The sequence below is a fragment of the Schistocerca gregaria genome, chromosome 9 (genome assembly GCF_023897955.1).
Source record: "Schistocerca gregaria isolate iqSchGreg1 chromosome 9, iqSchGreg1.2, whole genome shotgun sequence".
Classification (NCBI taxonomy): Eukaryota; Metazoa; Arthropoda; class Insecta; order Orthoptera; family Acrididae; genus Schistocerca; species Schistocerca gregaria.
In genome coordinates, this window is record NC_064928.1 from 213,150,995 (window position 1) to 213,172,173 (window position 21,179).

The 21,179-nt window shown below is 43.8% G+C and overlaps 1 protein-coding gene across 2 annotated transcripts in view; it reads left to right on the forward strand.

Annotated features, from left to right (window-relative positions):
- The first annotated feature begins 277 nt into the window (after positions 1 to 277).
- LOC126291910 (luciferin sulfotransferase-like) overlaps positions 278 to 21,179 on the forward strand; it is a 56,899-nt gene continuing 35,997 nt past the window's right edge. Inside the window, exons 1-2 of one of the 2 annotated variants that reach the window (XM_049985642.1) lie at positions 278 to 349; positions 8,515 to 8,727. In XM_049985642.1, the coding sequence (XP_049841599.1) occupies positions 8,526 to 8,727 (202 nt within the window). In that variant the 5' untranslated portion in view covers positions 278 to 349; positions 8,515 to 8,525. Of the gene's footprint in view, positions 350 to 8,511; positions 8,728 to 21,179 lie in introns of both variants that reach the window. The other variant, XM_049985643.1, reaches the window with a different exon arrangement.

Sequence of the window (21,179 nt, forward strand, 5' to 3'; positions counted from 1 at the left end):
ACTAGCCCCGCGGCCAGAGTGAGGCAGTAATTTGCGATAGTCTGTGCATTATCTCGTTCAATGTGACGAATTATTTATGAGTATCCGTTACAGATAACTAAAGAACTTGTACTTTGATGTGTTGTCGGCACTTACCGTCGCCAATTCAGTTGTACACAATGTATTTATCGAGCGTATCATCGTGGGAAGAAACCGTTCTGTGTCCTCTCTGAGACGTGATGTATCAGGATGTCGTATGCGACTGCCGAGGTGATAAATACGCCGCTAAAACGGTTACAGGCTGCTGGGAAGCTGTAGTGGAGCGGGAGATCTCCTGATAAGACAACTGTTTCTCACATTGCACAGTAAGGTGAGTTACTCCTGCATGTATGTTCCCTGAATGACTGTGAATTGCTTGGAAGGATTTTTATTGCAACCTATAAGACGTGTTAAAAAAGGCCCTTTTTATAGTCTCGCCTGAGTTATTAAGCCCTTTTCGCATGAATTTCTTCCTGTCTTAACAGGGCCACACCGAGACCAAGGCGAGGTAGGCCCCTGCCACTCTGAGGATGTGAAAAGCCAACCGATTAAAACTGATACCGGTATTTTAGTTCTGAATAACCGGTATTTTTCTGTATTTGTTTGATCTCGGTTTTAGCAGACATATTTCTTTTTTACTAATAACTGGGTGTAAAACCAATGTATCAATTTGTCACAGCAGCGGTGCCAAACTTTTTTAGCTACTTTTTTAAAAAAAATAGTTTTGTAGGGCATTCCGTGACTTTTCAAAAATTAATTTCGTCTTACAATGTTTTTTTTTTTTCCTTTTTATGAAAGGAGTCAACTTAACAGATTAACACATTATAGAACCAGTATTTATGAGCAGACTGGGCAATAAATGTTTGTCATTGGATTAATTATTGAAATATTAATGTAATTGTTCCTGGTAAATGGCATATTTCGTCCATTATCTAAATTGTTCGTTTGAATTTCTTAAGCGTACTTTTGGTTCAGTTAGGAAAGAATAAATTGTATCCAAATTGCCGATAAAAAGTGCAGATATACAGGGTTATTCTAAATGGTGCACTCATTTTCAAAAATTCGTATGTATTCAAGTACAAATCCATAAAGAAACAAACTTTATACTGATGAAAAGAGGAAGTTTTTGGTGGGTGATGCTTTCAAAGCGGCCGGTAGAGTATCCGCAGCAATAGGGCCGTCATTCCTTTTCACTGCCAGTTGTGAGATGGAGACTGTGGAGCAGAAGGTTTTCTGCGTTCTTAAGCTCGCGAAAAGTGAGTCGTCAATTCCTGTGCAGCGGGAATTTAGAACCAAATTCGGTAGTGAACCACCAGCTCTCAAAAGCATTAGGCGTTGGTTTAAGCAATTTAAACAGACTGGGAGTGTGTGCGAAGGAAAGAGCACAGGCCGACCGCGTGTGTCAGGGGATGATGTCCGACGAGTTCGAGAAAGTTTTGTGCGCAGTCCCAGCAGTTCTCCCAATAGAGCCAGTCGAGAACTAGGAAAGTTCTGAGACGGCGTTAGCTGTACAAGCCCTACCGATTGCAACTTGTGCAAGCTCTCAGCCCCAATAACAAAGACAAGCGTCTCGCATTTTGTGGTTATGTGCTAGCAAAGATGGAGGATGGCGTATTTCTACAGCGCGTAATTTTTAGCGATGAAGCGGGAAAAGTCACCAGACGCAATGTTCGCATATGGGGTTTGGGAAATCCATGTTCACCATAGAAGCACGGAAAAAGTTACTCTTTCTTTAAAAGAAGTTTTATTTAGAAACGAAAAATTTTACTACAGTCGCTATGGCTAATTGATATTTTGGTTTTCCCCGGTCATTAGCAAAAAATAAAAAAACCTCTTGTAACTGAGACCAAACAAATAGAAAAATTCCGGTTATTCAGAACTAAAACACAGGTATGTTTTAAGCAGTCGGTTTTTCCCATACCTAGGAGGGAATGGTGTAACGAGACATCCTCCTCGAGCATTACTTTTCGTGAACTGTAGTTGCCGATACCAAAATTATTTTTCGAATTTTAGAAGGGTCAGTATTATCTCAGCTGCTTTTCTGAAAACTTTCATATAATTTTATACACAATATGTTATGTTTCAAGTTAATTTACGAAAGGAATTACTTTATTTAGGATGTTATAATCAATAAATACTAGTTGTGAATGTACAGTTAAAATTATTTTGAAATACGAATTCCTTGGCACATTTAAAATTTCTATTATTAATTATGCAATCTAGTATGTTATGTTTATTTCCGGATTCATTTATGAAATAATAATCAAACGTCATAAGAATTCACTTGTCAAGAAAAATTGTAAGCCCTTTGGAATATTGTTATTACTGTTAGGACAATGAGAAACATGTCAAACATAACTTCACTACCAGAACAATGAGAAACATGCCAAACATGACTTCACTACCAGAAATATTGTCCTAAACACTTTGTTGTAGATTTTGTAAATGGCATTAGAGAAAAAAATTGCAGTGTAAAAACATAACACTAGTTTATTTTTAAGAAAGTTATGTAATAAATATATATTTTATTACGAATCCCACACAAAACGAAAAATGAGCAAAGAAAATCTCTGCCTCCACAAAACTCTTTGGATAGAACAACCATACTCTTTGCTTTGTTTATATTTTGTAAATGTGTGGGAGTCGCCATCGTTGGAAAAGTGCCTGTTTCACTCGATATTTAACGATACAGGAAAGCATACATTAGGTTTTTCAGAGCAGTGCTTGCAGCAAGAATAAAAACAGTGAGTGATACCATCAAATTAATCTTACAAACTTAATATTCTTCCCACATACAGTGCTCACATTTTCGTCTCTATATTTACCACAGATGCACGACCCCCACAATACTCCAAACTAAATTATATCATCTGATGATGAATCGCCAGGCGATTCGAAACACGTCATGAATAAATAAAAGCTGAAGAAAAAACGGAGACTGGTTGTAGTAATTAATAAAATCTTTAACAAGACAGTCGCAGTGTTCCAAATCCAGAATGGATAAAAGTTTTAAATTGCAAGTATATCATGCTTGGGTTATTAGCATCCTTTGTATAGCTGTGAAACACGGAGAACTCTTGCTAAACATGAATCCCGACTGAACAGCTTCCATCTCCGTTGTGTCCGGAGGACCCTCAGGATCCCTTGTGAGGATAGAGGACCCAACACCGAAGTATTCAGGGACTCCTGAGCCACCGACGTCTGAGGTGGCTGGGACATGTCAGGCGCAGGGGTCCTGAGCGAATACCGAAAAAAGTGCTGTGTGGAGAACTTCGGGAGGGTGTGAGGCCAGTAGGACGACCGCATCGTCGCATCAAGGATGTCTGCAAGAGAGATCTGACTGAGGCCAGCATCGATCCAAGTCATTGGGAAAATACAGCTGGTGATTGTATCAAATGGCGGCACACTATGCGCAATGGGGTTGAACATGCAGAGAAGGAATGTATGCAGGAAGACATCAGGGAGAGGGCAAGAGGGCAGGAGAGAGCGGCCTCTGGTGGAAGTCCTTCACATTTGAAGTGCCCAAACTGCAGTAGAGACTTCCACTCTCGAGCGGGACTGTTCAGTCATAGCAGATGTTGCAGAGTCTGAACCAACTATCCTACACCATCATCCTTCGAGGAGTGGACAGATGCCATATATACTGCCGGCCGTTGTGGCCGAGCGGTTCTAGGCGCTTCAATCCGGAACCGCGCTGCTGCTAAGGTCGCAGGTTCGAATCCTGCCTCCAGCATGGATGTGTGTGATGTCCTTAGCTAGGTTTAAGTAGTTATAAGTTCTAGGGGACTGGTGACCTCCGATGCTGAGTCTCATAGTGCTCAGAGACATTTGAACCATCACAGCTCTCCAAAACATGGGAAAAATAGGGCCGACGAAGATTGTCGTAGGATACTGCAGAACTGTGGTTCACCACTGAACGCAATGTGACACCGTTTATCAGCAATCCATGGTTTCCAGCCACAGTACCACTCCAAATGCAGCCATTTGTGTGGTGGTGTTACTGGCAGCCTACCCATGGGACAGTAATTCCCTAGTCCAGCTGCTACTAGCCTCCGACAAATAGTGTGGTAGAGGATGTTCACCGAGTCCATCTCTTGCTCTCTTATGGCATGTACACATGTGATGGGGTTACATTATCTGTCTTTCACCATATGGCCATCCTCCATGCGATAGTCAGATATAGTCGACGGGAACCCAGATTATGAGTATGCCAATCCTCATTTTTCCCATAAGTCCAACGTAGGCCACTTTCACATCCAAATGCCTCTCAAATATGGATATTCCACGATTCGACCAGCTGGCCAAATGGAGGCACTTTAAAACTTCGTGAGGTGTTGCAACGCTTTCTCATGTGAGTATGCAGCATATCCATGTTCTTTGCAGTAACATTGTTCATGGCTTTTATATACACTACCAGGCCTAGTAACAACACTAAACATGAACAAAAGTAAGGCACTCTGGTTGACGATCTACCTTGTCACAGAAAATTGCAACGCTAATCAACAATATACCAACAGCCTTGTCTCTGTGGTAGCACCAGAACCGTCAGACCACCAAAGATAAGCACTGTCAGGCTTGACTATCACTTGGATTGGTCACTGTCTGGATCTACCGAGTGCTGTTCTCAAGTGGGGTGCACTCACCCCTCATGAGGTCAATTGAGGAGCTACATGACAGAGAATCAGCAGCACCAGCCATGAAAGCTGACAACAGCCGGGAGAGTGGTGTGCTGACCATGGGCCCCTCCGTATCTTCACCTGGTGACGCCTGAAGGCTCAGGATGACAAGAAGCCCTTCTCTACCATTTGGCCTTCATGGCCTGTTCGGACGATCTTTGCTTATTTCTTAATCGTTTACATACCCTTTTGGACAACATGGTTGTGGAGATGAAGCAGCGATTAGTATGATTAATCAATTATTTAAACTTACTTTACTTTTTCGTGTCTTGAAACTACAATTTCTTTGCCAAGTATTGGGCAATGTCCAATGCTTCTTCTTTAGCCAGCCGTAGATCATCGAGGGTGCATCTGCGGGGGCAGGCAGGGCATTGTAGGAGATGTTCCATGTCCTGTCGAGTGCCGCTGTCGCATTTGTCGTCATTTTCGACCAACAAACCCCATTTGATCAGATTAGATTTCACAGGAGTCACCCCAGTTCTGATGCGGTTAAGCATTCTCCAGGTTTTCCATTCTCACCAGAAACGCCGCTTGGTGGGTCCTCTCTTAGTGGATAGTAGATGGGGGGGGGGGGGGGGCTTATCTAAGGCGCAACTTAGGAAACGGCGTCTGGATTTGAGTCTGCTGGGGCCACACTCTAGGCCAAACATTGAGTGATGGGCATCAAAGGTTTGTTTTAGCTTCTCGGTATGTTCATGGGCTTTCCTACGTGAGTCAGGGTTTGTGAAACCTGCGGCCCTGTGAAGATTTTCTGTGGGGGTTGGTTTCATGCAGCCTGTCACTAGCCTGCATGTTTCATTCAAGCTAACATCTACCTTTTTTGCGTGGGCGGACCTGGACCATACCGGGCAGGCATATTCGGCAGTTGAGAAGCACAAATCTTGGGCTGAAGTCCTGACCACGGTAGGTTTGGCACCCCATTTGCTATTGGACAGGTTTCTTATTAGGGAATTTCGTGCTTCTACTTTTTTGCGTGTTTTTTCGCAATGATATTTCTATGTCAATGTTCTATCCAGCAAGACCCCAAGGTAGGTAGGAGTATCTGTGTGTTCTAGTAATGTCCCATCCCAGATAACATTGTGCCTGTACTTTGCCTGCCTCGAGTTCAGATGGAATGCACTCACTTGAGTTTTGGAGGGATTGGGTTTTAGAGAATTCTTTTTGTAGTAGATTGACATTGTAGAAAGGGCGGTTTCCAGTTTCTCCTCGATGGCTTCAAACCTATTGCCTTGAACTGTTATTGCCAGGTCGTCTGCACATACAAAAGTTTTGGTTTCGTCTGGAGTTGGTTGGTCATTTGTATATATGTTGAATAGGATTGGCGCCAGTACGCTCCCTTGGGCGAGCCCATTTTTCTGATTCCGCCATCGACTCTTTTGCCCCCTCAAGCATTACGAAGAACTGTCTATTTTGGAGCAGGGATTCGATTATCTTGATTAGGTGGTAGTCTTTCAGGGTCTCGTGGGTTTTATGCAGTAGTGTCCGGTCATCTACTGTATCATAGGCGGCACTGTCCACTAGTGCCAGCCCGGTGATTAGTTTATTCTCAAACTCATCCTCGATATGTTCCATCAATGCCAGAATTTGACTGGTATAGGACTTTCCAGGTCTAAAACCTGCTTGGTGTGGAATTACCTTCGAGTCAACGATACTCTCTATTCTGTTGAGGATCAATGTTTCATAGAGCTTAAACAGGTGGCAGAGAAGGGTTATGGGTCGATAGCTCTTCGGAGACTCTGGGTCCTTCCCAGGTTTAAGGAGAGCCACCATTTTTGACTTCCTCCACAGTTTCGGGATTTGAAAGGTTTCATGGCACATGTTAAAAAATCCAAGTACCCAGTCCCTGACGCCAAGGCTGAAGTTTTTAATCTGTTCCACGCAAATATCCTCAAACACAGCGGCTTTCCCATTCTTCATGGTATTTATGCCATTGTTTAACTCTCTCATGGTAAATGGTTTCTGGAAGTTGGTGTTTTCCGTTGGCAGTAGGCGTGTGATTTTAATTTTCTGACGTTTGGAGTTGAACTTGCCGTTTAGAAGGAGTTGGTTGGCCACCTGGTTTGGAGTTACATTGGCCGGGGCCTTGCTTAGTCTTGGCTCACCATCCAGTTTCTTAATCAGGTTCCAGGCTATTTAGCTACTGTGGGACATATCCATTCTTTCTAGGGTTGCTATGCACTTCTTCTCGCGTGCCTCGCTGATGGCTGACATTAAAGCTGTGCCGCAGATGATGCTGAATGGGTCTTCCGCGAACAATACTTGATACTTCTCCAGGATGTCTTTTGAGGCATTTGAGAGCCCTGGGATATAGTGTTGTCTGTAGCCCCTAGGATTATAGCGTCTAGATACCTTTCGCAAAGTCTCAACAAAGATAAGATAATTATTTGGTGTTGGGGTCAGGCTGGCTAATTCCTCTTCCAGCGCTTGGGAATATTCTGACCACATAGCCTTTTTAAAGTTGAATCTCCTACGGAAAGGTATTTTGGTTGTTTTGAATGTTGAGTAGACTTGGATTCCAATAGGTCGATGTTGTGTCTTTGGGATTGCATCATATACTCTTTTGCAGCAGGTATAGTAGATGCTCTGGCTGACGAAGTAAATATAAGGATTGTAACCTCGCTTCCAAATTTTGCTGTTGAAGGAGCAGGGGAGCTTGGGGTCTTGGAGAAGTGAGAGGTTATTTGTCTCAGCCCATTGTTCTAGCAGCTGACCATTGGCGTCTGTCTCGTCGTAGCCTCAGGTGGTGCTGTGGCTGTTAAAGTTGCCCACAACGAAGTGTGTCCTTCGGTTGTTGAAGCTTTCTGGCGTTGAAATGTGTAAGTTCTGGCTGGGGGGTTTATATACGCAGCATATTGTAAATGATCCCCTCTCTATGGCTAACACTTCAATGTTGTTGGTGGTTGTCTCACTCGTGGTAGAGAGCAGCATCTCGGGTCTGGTAAAAGATTGCGCTCCCATACCTTCTGTGAGGTGCTTCTACTGCCAAGTGCATTCCTTTGATATTGGGTCTGTTCGCTGTTTGATCTCTATGCGTTTCCTGCAGGCACAGTACGTCCCACTTTTCTGATTGGCATAGTTGCGATATTACATCCTCTTTATTCTTGGTGATTCTCTCGACGTTCAGGCTGACGATCGTCAGGGCTAGCCCTGAAGAGGACCTGTTTTTGTTTTTGGCTTTTGATTGCATTGGTTTCTGTTGGCGGAAGGCTTGGACTTTGTCCGATTGGGCAGCGTTTCGGGGGAGCGCCGGCATTTTACTTTCTTCTATGTAGCATGTAAGTAAAATGCACACGTGGAGGCACCTTCCTTGCTCCCCAATTATCCAAAAACAGTCTTAATGGCATTTATTATTATTATTATTATTATTATTATTATTATTATTATACCACCAACCGGTTTCAACCCAACGTAGGGGTCATCTTCTTGGCGTTTACACCATTGTTCGACTGCTGATGGTGTCACACCTGTCTACATAGTTCCCTGCCGTTATGTAGACAGGAGTGACACCACCAGCAGTCGAACAATGGTGTAAACGGCCAGAAGATGACCCCTACGTTGGGTTGAAACTGGTTGGTGGTATAATAATAATAATAATAATAATAATAATAATAAATGCCATTAAGACTGCTTTTGGATAATTGAGTTACATACCTGTTTATGTTATGTGTATGAAGTTAAACTGACAGCGGACCATGTCTTCTAGATGCTTCTCTTTTTTGTCAGAGAGTGCATTTGGTGTGTTATTCAGTGACACTTCTTGTGAGAACTGTCTGGAACCGACAGTATACATATATGACGGGCCGCCTCTTTTGCTCAGCAGTGGGCCCCAGAATGTCGGCCACAGCTGAGGTGCTGACCTCCCCAGCTGCGCGGAGGTACGTCGAGAGCCTGCGAGGCCCCTACCGCGACGATCACGTGCGCCTCGAGCCCTCTGGCTGCGTCCTGCTGTCCAAGGTCACCGCGGACGTTCACAGGATCCTGGACTTCGCAGTGAGGCCGGACGATGTGTGGCTGGTGACGTTCCCCAAGTCTGGTGAGTAGCTGGCGCACTCCGCATCTACTTCTGCACGGCTATTCCGCAGTCCACGCTCGTTTGACACAGCTTTCATTTAACCGCTTCCAGAATATTTCGGGACCGTTCCACTCCCGAGTAGCACGTGGGTAAGACTTAAAACCCAAATCTTTCTGTCCGGACTCTGATTGCTCATGTGTTACCAGACTGGTCATTTCGTCCTATGTACATCTACATCTACTTGGCAACTTTGCAAATCACATTTAAGTGCCTGGCAGAGGGTTAATCGAACCACCTTCACAGTTCAAAAGTGGTTCAAATGGCGCTGAGCACTATGGGACTTAACATCTGTGGTCATCAGTCCCCTAGAACTTAGAACTACCTTAAACCTAACTAACCTAAGGACATCACACACATCCATGCCCGGGGCAGGATTCGAACCTGTGACCGTAGCGGTCACGCGGTTCCAGACTGAAGCGCCTAGAACCGCACGGCCACATCGGCCGGCCCTTCACAGTTCTCTATTATTCCAATCTCGTATACCGCGCGGAAAGAATGAACACCTGTATCTTTCCGTACGAACTCTGGTTTCCCTTATTTTATCTTGGTGATCGTTCCTCCCTATGTAGGTAGGTGTCAAGAAAATATTTTCGCATTCGGAGGAGAAAGTTGGTGATTCGAATTTCGTCGCAATGACCTCAATGCTAAATTAACCAACGTAATATCAAAATCTATTTTACACGTCCCAGTAATTGGGATAAACACTGTACCGTTCCATGGAATTAAACTTAGAAAAGACACAGAATAAATTACAACCCACGTCTTATGTCGACGCAGAATGTCAACGTCACTGTCAGAATTTTTTTCCTAGCTGGCAGTTCCGTTTGACACATGTCGCAATCGGTCGTCCCACTAGTTTTGCATGGACATAGTAAGAACAATTGAGCTTCAGAGCTCTAAAACAGGAATTAATTGGCCAAGTGGGACTAGAACTCGCGCTCTGAGGTTTCCATACAAACTTAATACTGCATGTAGACAGTTCAGCCATCCCTGGAATGGAGAATCTCTACGATTTTTGCCTGTTATCGATATTGGCAAGATATTTTTCGCGGGAATTCAAGGGATTTCGAGAATGTTTTAATTTTAAGTTTAAATTTTTGGTTTAATTTCGAATTTGCTACTGTAAATACCGAGTAAAGGGGTCATAACAAACGGATAACTCTATTGCAAATTCCAAATTTTTTCCGTCTGATGTGATTACTAAGTAACAAATTTCGAATTTTTTTTCTTTAATTGTACTGTGAAACCTTGCTTCTTGGCAAATTTCATGATTCTGGGCCAATGTGAAGTTCCCTACAGTCTTTCACATCTACATCTACATGGATGCTCTGCAAATCACATTTTATGTGCCTGGAAGAGGGTTCATCGAACCACCTTCACAATTCTCTATTATTCCAATCTCGTATAGCGCGCGGAAAGAATGAACACCTGTATCTTTCCGTACGAGCTCTGATTTCCCTTATTTTATCTTGGTGACGTTCCTATCAATTTTCACATTCGGAGGAGAAAGTTGGTGATTGGAATTTCCGTGAAAACATTCCGTCGCAACAAAAAACGCCTTTCTTTTATTGATTCCAGCCCAATTCCCGTATCATTTCTGTGGCACTCTCTCCCATATTTAGTCGTAATACAAAACGTGCTGCCTTTCTTTGAACTTTTTCGGTATACTCTGTCAGTCCTATCTGGTAAGGATCCCACACCGCGCAGCAGTATCCTAAAAGAGAACGGACAAGCGTGGTTGGGCTGTCTCGTTAGTAGGTCTGTCACATTTTCTAAGTGTCCTGTCAAGAAGACGCAGCCTTTGGTTAGCCTTCCCCACAACATTTTTTGTGTGTTTCTTCCAATTTAAGTTGTTCGTAATTGTAATACCTAGGTATTTAGTTGAAGTGTAACCGAAGTTTAACGAATTCCTTTTAGCACTCATATGGATGACCTCATACTTTTCGTTATTTAAGGTCAACTGCCACTTTTCGCACCATTCAGATATCTTTTCTGAATCGTTTTCCAGTTTGTTTTGATCTTCTGATGACGATAAACGACAGCGTCATCTGCAAACAACGGAAGACGGCTGCTCAGATTGTCTCCAAAATCGTTTATATAGACAAGAAACAGCAAAGGGCCTATAACACTACCTTGGGGTGGGAGTTACCAAAATACACTCTAAGACAAAAAAGTACCTCGAAAGAATTCTCCGAATGGGATGGAAATCGGAAGGCGAAAAGTTTGTGTACAGACAAACAAATGACAACAATTTTAAAAAAAGTATTATTTATTCAAGAGAAAGAGTTTCGAAAATTAAGCAAGACAGTAACAAGTTGATCCACCTCCGGCCCTTATGCAAGCTGTTATTCGACTTAGCATTGATTGATAGAGTTGTTGGATGCCCTGCTGAGGAAAACGTACCAAACTCTGTCCAACTGGCTCATTAGATCGACAAATTTCCGAGCTAGTTGGAGAACACTGCTCGTTATGCGCCACACATTCTCAGATAGAATGAGATCTGGTGACCTTACTGGCCAACTTATGGTTTGGAAAGCACGAAGACAAATAAGAGAAACTCTCGCCGTGGGTAGGCGGACTTTATGTTGCTGAAATGTTTAATGGTAGTGACACACCAAAATCACTAGAGTAATCCGCTGTAGTTGCTACATATTTTGTTACAATTATAAAATCACAGTAATACAGGGGACTGCCTTACAAAGCCAGATCACTTTCACAAATAACAAATAAATTTCTTTAACCGAAACAAGACCCATTAAACTTGAAATTTGAATATGACTTGATAAATATATTCAGGTAAAGCTTTACGTAAATAGTACAAATGTCCATACAATTCCCATGAGAACTCTCATTACTTCCAATCAGCTGAGGAACAGATTAAGGGTAAGAACACAGATCTTTTAAGGTTTGGCTAGCCAACTTTCCTAAACAAAACTATAAACAAATTACTCAAACAATTAAGGAGGTGCTTTAATTTTGACCAAACCAGTCTTCAAATTTGCTTACTCAGTTGATTAATCAACAATATTCTTAGAATGATTACAACTAGAACATGACCATATGACAATACCCCTAAAATGAGGCCGCTTCAATATTGCGTGTGAATTAGCGATAGACGCGAGCACACCAAGGATTCACATCAATACGAGAATTTCACGAGAAGGAAATGACATAGAAATGTACTCAATTTTGCACTGCAATTTAACTTCTGATGCTATAGTTCTCTACCGGAAAGATGGAATCACGCCACAGTGACAACATAACCCAAGATGTAAAGGAGAGCACAGGGCATTAAATATCTCTCTGCCGCCGTGGTGCTCTGCTCTCAGTGTGCTCGCGTCGACCGCTGCCAATTATCTGTGACACAACACACACCAACGGCAGACAATATTCTGAGACATAAACTACACAATCTTATCTAGAGAACAGGTGAGCAATACAACTGATTTGAAACAAATTAGCCTCCGTCAGTTACTTGGCCAGTGCCAGCCCTTAAATTTTGATTAATATGTTCACTAAAAATCATGCCCTAAAGTTAAGATGACAAGAATTATCTCGGCGCACATTTACACGACAAACTGCCAACTGAACTACAAGATAGGACGTATCTCGGCGTGTCTTGAAACGCCAGAGCCGGACTTACTCACTACCCGTTGCACTTCTAGCTACGTCTTTAGCCACGCTTCATGTCGGTTGGTTGGGCGTAGCCACACTTCCTCAACTGCCGTCAAGATAGATAGACACGACGTCTACTCTGTAGGAACCAGCATGGGTTTTGAAAAAGACGATCGTGTGAAACGTCCACGAGACTCAGAGAACCATAGACACGGGTTCCCAGGTAGATGCCGTGTTTTTGACTTCCGCAAGGCGTTCAATACAGTTCCCCACAGTCGTTTAATGAACAAAGTAAGAGCATATGGACTATCAGACCAATTGTGTGATTGGATTGAAGAGTTTCTAGATGACAGAACGCAGCATGTCATTCTCAATGGAGAGAAGTCTTCCGAAGTAAGAGTGATTTCAGGTGTGCCGCAGGGGAGTGTCGTAAGACCGTTGCTATTCACAATATACATAAATGACCTTGTGGATGACATCGGAAGTTCACTGAAGCTTTTTGCGGATGTTGCTGTGGTATATCGAGAGGTTGTAACAATGGAAAATTGTACTGAAATGCAGGAGGATCTGCACCGAATTGACACATGGTGCAGGGAATGGCAATTGAGTCTCAGTGTAGAAAAGTGTAATGTGCTGCGAATACATAGAAATAAAGATCCCATATCATTTAGCAACTGGCAGCAGTTAATTCCATAAATTATCTGGGAGTAGGCATTAGGAGTGATTTAAAATGGAATGATCATATGAAGTTGATCGTCGGTAAAGCAGATGCCAGACTGAGATTCATTGGAAGAATCCTAAGGAAATGCAATCCGAAAACAAAGGAAGTAGGTTACAGTACACTTGTTCGCCCACTGCTTGAATACTGCTCAGCAATGTGGGATCCGTACCAGATAGGGTTGATAGAAGAGATAGAGAAGATCCAACGGAGAGCAGCGCGCTTCGTTACAGGATCATTTAGTAATCGCGAAAACGTTACGGAGATGATAGATATACTCCAGTGGAAGACTCTGCAGGAGAGACGCTCAGTAGCTCGGTACGGGCTTTTGTTGAAGTTTCGAGAACATACCTTCACCGAGGAGTCGAGCAGTATATTGCTCCCTCCTACGTATATTTCGCGAAGAGACCAGAGGATAAAATCAATTAGAACCTACACAGAGGCATACCAACAGTCCTTCTTTCCACGAACAATACGAGACTGGAATAGAAGGGAGAACCGATAGAGGTACTCAAGGTATCCTCCACCACACACCGCCAGGTGGCTTGCGGAGTGTGGATGTAGATGTAGAGGTAAGTGGTAACCAACTAAAACAATTCCAAAGGATTTTTAGTAGACTGGCAAATTCCATTAAGCCGCACGAAACCCACCGAAGTAACTCGGCGATTCCATTTCAATCGGCCGGCCTAGCTTATAACAGACTCGAAGGAGCTTGTCCTTCCGACCTCCAGGAAAACCAAATCACCACGATGGATCTGCCCTCACGACTCAACACGCCGTAGCCGCTGGCCCCGCTCCTTCGTTGTCAGGCTCGTCCTCTTGCCGCCCTGCCTACGTACACCTAGTAGATAGTGTCGGAAGTTCCATGCGGCTTTTCGCGGATGATGCTGTAGTATACAGAGAAGTTGCAGCATTAGAAAATTGTAGCGAAATACAGTAAGATCTGCAGCGGATGCGCACTTGGTGCAGGAAGTGGCAACTGACCCTTAACATAGACAAATGTAATGTATTGCGAATACATAGAAAGAAGGAACCTTTATTATATGATTATATGATAGCGGAACAAACACTGGTAGCAGTTACTTCTGTAAAATATCTGGGAGTATGCGAGCGGAACGTTTGAAGTGAAATGATCATATAAAATTAATCGTTGGTAATGCGGGTAACAGGTTGAGATTCATTGGGAGAGTCCTTAGAAAATGTAGTCCATCAACAAAGGAGGTGGCTTACAAAACACTCGTTCCACCTATACTTGAGTATTGTTCATCAGTGTTGGATCCGTACCAGATCGTATTGACGGAGGAGATAGAGAAGATCCAAAGAAGAGCGGCGCGTTCGTCACAGGGTTATTTGGAAAGCGTAATAGCGTTACGGAGATGTTTAGCAAACTCAAATGGCAGACTCTGCAAGAGAGGCGCTCTGCATCGCGGTGTAGCTTGCTGTCCAGGTTTCGAGAGGGTGTGTTTCTGGATGAGGTATCGAATATATTGCTTCCCCCTACTTATACCTCCCGAGGAGATCACGAATGTAAAATTAGAGAGATTCGATCGCGCACGGAGGCTTTCCGGCAGTCGTTCTTCCCGCGAACCATACGCGAGTGGAACAGAAAAGGGAGGTAATGACAGTGGCACGTAAAGCGCCCTCCGCCACACACAGTTGGGTGGCTTGTAGAATATAAATGTAGATGTAGACTCTCGCTCACCGCCAATCCCGACACACCTCCCCAGCAGAGCGCACGCGCTGCCGTTAAATCCGAGCAGCCAAAGATGAGCAGAAGACAAATAAGCATCGTAGTCGACTCAAAGATCGATGGAAACTGGCGCCAGAAACACACCAGCTCATCCATGATGGATTGCCATGTAGAACCAAATGTGGTGTATACTATAGTCGATGTACCACTATACAGAAAGGATGCTGCAGATGACAACCGAAGGGATCCATCTATGGAATATGGCACCCCCAACCATCAGTTCTGGTTGTCTGGCTGTATGGCAGGTAAGTCAGGCTGGTTCCCAACATTGCCTGAGGAGCATTGAGATACGTTTTCAGTGGCCATCGGGGCCTGAAATCTCATTGACTGAAGTAGAATTATCTTCAGTGATGAGTCCCGCTTCGAAATGAGTCCCAATGACCAGTGAAGGTATGTTTGGAGATGCCCTGAACAGTGGTGGGATACCAAACTGTGACCCAGCATACAGCCCGACAACCAGGACTGATGATCTGCTGTATCATTCCACTCAGTAGCAGTACCCCTTTGGTTGTCATCCGCGACACCCTTACAAGTGCTACATCGACGATATTCCACGCCCCGTTTTGTTGCCCTTTATCTTGAGGCATCCAGTGGTTAAATTTCAGCAATATGTTAGCCGCCCGCACACGACGAGCGTTTCTACATCTTTTATTCGTACTTGCCAAACCTTACCTTCGCCAGCAGGGTCGCCGGTTCTCTCCCCAAGCCAGAACGTTTGAAGCATTAAGGTCAGGGCCCTCCAACCAACTCGGCATTTTGACGGTTTAACGCGTCAGATGGACAGAATTCGGCACGATATCCCTCGGGAGGACATCCAACAACTCTAGCAATCGATTTCTAGCCGAATAATTGCTTGCATAAGTGCCAGAGGTGGACCAACTCGTTACTGACTTTCTCAGTTTGTGAAGCTATTTCTCTAGAAAAAATCATCCAATTTTATTGTAACCATTTCTTTGTCTTTATATGTACGTCGCATCTACCAATGTCCTTCGTGGTGCATCCTTTTTCGACTTGCCATTTGAGGGCAAAGTTGTAGATTAAAATTTCATGAAAAGATTTCGCTGTAATGAATAAAGCCTTTGTGTTAACAACTGCCAACCTAACTCCAGTATTATATGCCTGACACTTTCTCCACTATTTCGTGATAATACTTAACGAGCTGCCTTTCCTTGAAGTTTTTCGGTGTTATTCCTCGATATTACTGGTAATGGTCCCATACGGCGCAGAAATATTCCGTAAGAACACGGACAAGCAAAGTATAGGAAGTTCCATTAGCAGATTTGTGAATTTTGTAAGGATTCGCCGCACGGGATTAGCCGAGCGGTCTCAGGCGCTGCAGTCATGGACTGTGCGGCTGGTCCCGGCTGAGGTTCGAGTCCGCACTCGGGCATGGGTGTGTGTGTGTTTGTCCTTGGGATAATTGAGGTTAAGTAGTGTGTAAGCTTAGGGACTAATGACCTTAGCAGTGAAGTCCCATAAGATCTCACACAATTTTTTTTTTTTTTTTTTTTTTTTTGTGAGGAGTCTATCAATAAGATGCAAAAAGATGCTTCACTTGGTTCTCCTTCCGCATAATATTTTATACGTGACTATTCCTACTCAAGCTGTTAATAATTGTAATCCTTAGGCGTGTAGTTAAATTGACAGCCTTAAAACTTGTGTGACTGATGGCGTAACCGAATTTAAACGCATTCCTTTCAGCACTCATGTCCATGACATCACAATTTTTTTACAGTCAACTGCCACTTTTCGTAGAAATCAGATACACATATAAAAAAAAGTTTTGTATCACCTCCGTTCCGAGAGTTCCGGAACCTGTACAGAAAACTGGAGCAGAGATCAACATAAACATCACTCCCGCCCATTTTATTGCTCATGAAAATCACACATTGCATGTTGTACCACCATACAACGAGACCTTCAGAGGTGGTGGTCCACATTGCTGTACATATCGGTTGCTCTAATAACCAGTAGTACGTCCTCTTGCATTGATGCATGCCTGTATTCATACTATTCACAAATTCATGAAGACACTGTTGGTCCAGATTGTAACACTACTCAACAGCGATTCGGCGTAGATCCCTCAGAGTGGTTGGTGGGTGACGTGGTCCATAAACAGCCTTTTGAAATCTATCCCAGGCAAGTTCGATAGCGTTCATGTCTGAGGAACGTGCTGGCCACTCTAGTCGAGCGATGTCGCTATCGTGAAGGAAGTCATTCACAAGATGTGCACTATGGGAGCGCGAATTGTCGTCCATGAAGACGAACGCCTTGCCAGTACGCTGCCGATATGGTTGCACTATCGGTCGGAGGATTGTATTTACGTTTCGTACAGCCATTACGGCGCCTTCTATGACCACCAAGGCCGCACATCGCCCCCACATAATGCCTCTCCAAAACAGCAGGGAACCAACGTCATGCTGCACTCGCAGGACAGAGTGTCTAAGGCGTTCAGCCTGACCATGTTGCCTCCAAACACGTCTCCGGCGATTGGTTGGTTGAAGGCATATGCGACACTCATCGGTGAAGAGAACGTGATGTCAATCCTGAGCGGTCCATTCGGCATGTTGCTGGGCCCATCGCTACCGCGCTGCATGGTGTCGTGGTTGCAAAGATGGACCTCGCCATTGACGTCGGGAGTGAAGTTGCGCATATGCAGCCTATTGCACAGAGTTTGAGTCGTAACACGACGTCCTGTGGCTGCACGAAAAGCATTATTCAGCATGGTGTCGTTGCTGGCAGGGTTCCTGTGAGCCATAATCCGTAGGTAGCGGTCATCCACTGCAGTAGTAGCCCTTGTGTGGCCTGAAGGAGGCATGTCATTGACAGTTCCTGTCTCTCTGTATCTCCTCCGTGTCCGAACATCATCGCTGGTTCACTGCTATACGCCTTGATACTTACCCTGTTGAGAGCCCTTCCTGGCACAAAGTGACAATGCGGACGCGATCGAACCGCTGTATTGACCGTCTAGGCATGGTTTCACTACAGACAACACGAGCCATGTAGCTCCTTCCTGGTGGAATGACTGGAACTGATCTGCTGTCGGACCCCTCTGCCTAATAGGTGCTGCTCATGCATGGTTGTTTACATGTTTGGGCGGGTTTAATGACATCTCTGAACGGTCAAAGGGAGTGTGTCTGTGATACAATACCCACAGACAATACCCACAGCCAACGTCTATCTTCAGGAGTTCTGGGAACCGGGGTGCCGCAATTTTTTTTTTATTTGTGTATTTATCTAAATTATTTTGTAATTTGTTTTGATCTTCTGAGGACTTCGCGAGACGGTAAAAGAGAGCATTATCTGTAAAAAATCTAAGAGATCTTCTCAGATTGTTTCCTCAATCGTTTATATAAATTATAGACAGCAGACGGCCTATGGCGCTCCCAGGGGGAAGCCCAGACATCACTTTTCTTTAGACGACTTCCCGTCAGTTACTACGAACTGTGGCCTTTTTGCCAGCAAATTATGAATTCGGTTGTACAGCTCAGACTGAACTCCGTAGCCATTGAATTTGATAGAAGACGTGTGTACGGAACGGTTTCAGAAGCCTTCTGAAAAGACTAAAACTACTTGAGATCCCAGCAGTCATTACTTCGTGCTTATGAGGTTTCAGTTGTGTTCGACAAGAACGAAATTTTCTCATTCTATGCTGGTCATGTGTCAACAGATCTCGTATTTCTACTGACGAATAGTATCATCACCAGCACCAACGCTATCATCATCGTAGACACGTTCGATGTATGTACTGAACCCCCTTAAAGCATGCTGCCCGAGCGCTCCAGACTGCGTGGAGACAGACGCTGTTGGAGCACTTGGGTGTTTTCCTCGACAGAGCTCTAGCTAGCAGCACTGAGCCAACAACAAAATGAAAACCAGTGGCACAAATAATAAACTCCAGAAAGCTGTTGGTTCATATTGTCTTGCAAATTGTTGTTGTTGTGCTCTTCAGTCCAAGAACTGATTTTGAGCAGGTCTCCACACTACCCTGTGCAATCCTCTTCATCTCTTCATAACTACTACAAGCTACACCCATTTGAGCCTGTTTAGTGTACTGAAGCCCTGGCCTCCGTCGACAATTTTCGCCACCACCCTTTCGTCCATTATCAAATTGACCATTCCTTACGCCTCGGAATGAGTCCTCTCAATTGACACCTTCTTTTGATCAAGTTGTGAAATAAATTCCTTTTTTCTCCAAATTCGATTCAGTACCTAGTCTTCAGTTATTCCATCTACCTAACTAATCAACATTCTTAAGCAGCACCAAAGTTTAAAAACTTCGACTCTCTCCTAGTCTGAACTGTTTGTAATCCAAGGTTCACTTCCGTACAAGTGCGAGAATTATAGCACAATCAGCTTAACAGCTCATGCATCAAAGTTACAAGAATAATATAAAGAAAAATGGAAAAGAAAATTGAGGATGTGTTAGTTGACGATCATTTTGGTTTTAGGAAAGGTAAAGGCAGCAGAGAGGAAATTCTGCCATTGCGGTTGGTGATGGAAGAGAGACTAAAGAAAAATCAAGAGACATTCTTAGGATTTGTAGACCTGGAAAAAGCGTTCGACAATTATTGTCCAGGGAGATGGTGCATTGTCATCCATAAAAATTCCATCGTTATTAAAGGACGTCCATCAATGGCAGCAAATGGTTTTTCAAGTAGCCCAACATCCAGAGGACCCAGTCAATTCTATGAAAACACAGCCCACACCGCTATGGAGCCACCTCGAGCTTGCACAGTGTCGAGTTGATAAGTTGGATCCGTTGCTTCGTGGCGTCTGTGTCACACTCGAAGCCTGCCATCAGCTCTTACCAACAGAAATCGGCAATCTGACCGGGCCACTGTTTTCCAGTTTCTAGGGATTAATCGATATAGTGAGAAGCCCAGGAGAGGTGCCGCAGATGATGTCCTGCTGTTAGCAAAGGCTCTCGGGAGAGTCGTCTGCTGTCGTATCCATTTAACGCCAAATTTAGCCGCACTGTCCTAATAGATACGTTTATCGTACGTTCCACACTGACTTCTGCGGTTATTTCACTCAGAGTTGCCCGCCTGACAACTTTATACAAACGACACTGCTCTCAGTCGTTACGTGAAGGCCGTCGGGAACTGTGTAAGGTGTCAGGCAAATCCAACACCTTCCATGAAAACCCTGACATGATAGCAAATCCGGCAGTATGTCACATAGCTCCAAATAAATCCTGACATTAAATTAACTGAAGTAATAAGATCAACGAGTGAGAAAATGGAATATCACAGACTAACACAAGAACGCCTAAATGTATGTCATACCTTCCCACCGTGAAACAGACGCAGTTCCGAGGGGAGAAACGAGAACAGAAGCCGAGAGCAGACCTGTGTAGGCTTGAAAGCCCTACGATAAGGGACACCACCCACATCGCTGGCCAATCGCCGGTAGGTCCACCCCCCAGCCCACGTTAAAAGATAGAGCCCTCCGGAAGAACAGTATAGATCTTACGATAACACTAAAAGGGCCACACCAGCTGCAAGTTTTAGCGTGAGACTATACGCGTCTCTGTTACGTAGCAAACATTAAAAACATTGCCCAACCACGAAAAGTATAACGTTTCTCATAGGATAGACAGAATTTTTGTAGGCGGAGCTTAAGGTTAACACTGAGACGCTGATTGGTCAGTTGAAAACACAGCCAGATAATACATTTTTCTTAAAGCAACTTTGGTAAATTGTACTAAGGAGACGGCGAGCTGTATGGAACTGCACTTCCCACCGCCCCCCGACGCTGCGTAACCACCGACAAAGTAATGAACGCACGCGATGCCGCATAAGAGCGCATAAGGTGTCACTCAGAACTGCACAAGTCTCATCTGTTACATCCCCTTTTTTTGTAATACTAGTGTCGATCGTCAATTAAACTTCGTGGTATTCACATTTGCTACTTGAAGTTAAAATCTGAAACTCGATGATTTTTCTGTTATATAATTATTGAGAAGCCACATCAGCCACTGTAATTTACGACAAGTTAAATAAGCAATTAAAGATAATTGAGGGTCACTGTAGACCATTTTTATAGTTTGCTCTTTTATGAAACTTAACTTAAACTTAGATTATAGATGTGATATGGCATAGGTCATCCTTCGATCCATTATAGAACTTGGAAACCCATTCAGGGAATATTCGTTCACATTTTTGTTGAACGCAGTTGGTTATTATCATTCTGTATTAAAATATTTCCTTTTAACCATAGTGCAATTTATAAACGATGTTTTGTGAGTAGAATAAAATTTCAAATGGTAAACTTAACTGCTTTTTCGACGTTATTTTACCAGCTAACTAAAAATAGGAAAGCCTTGAA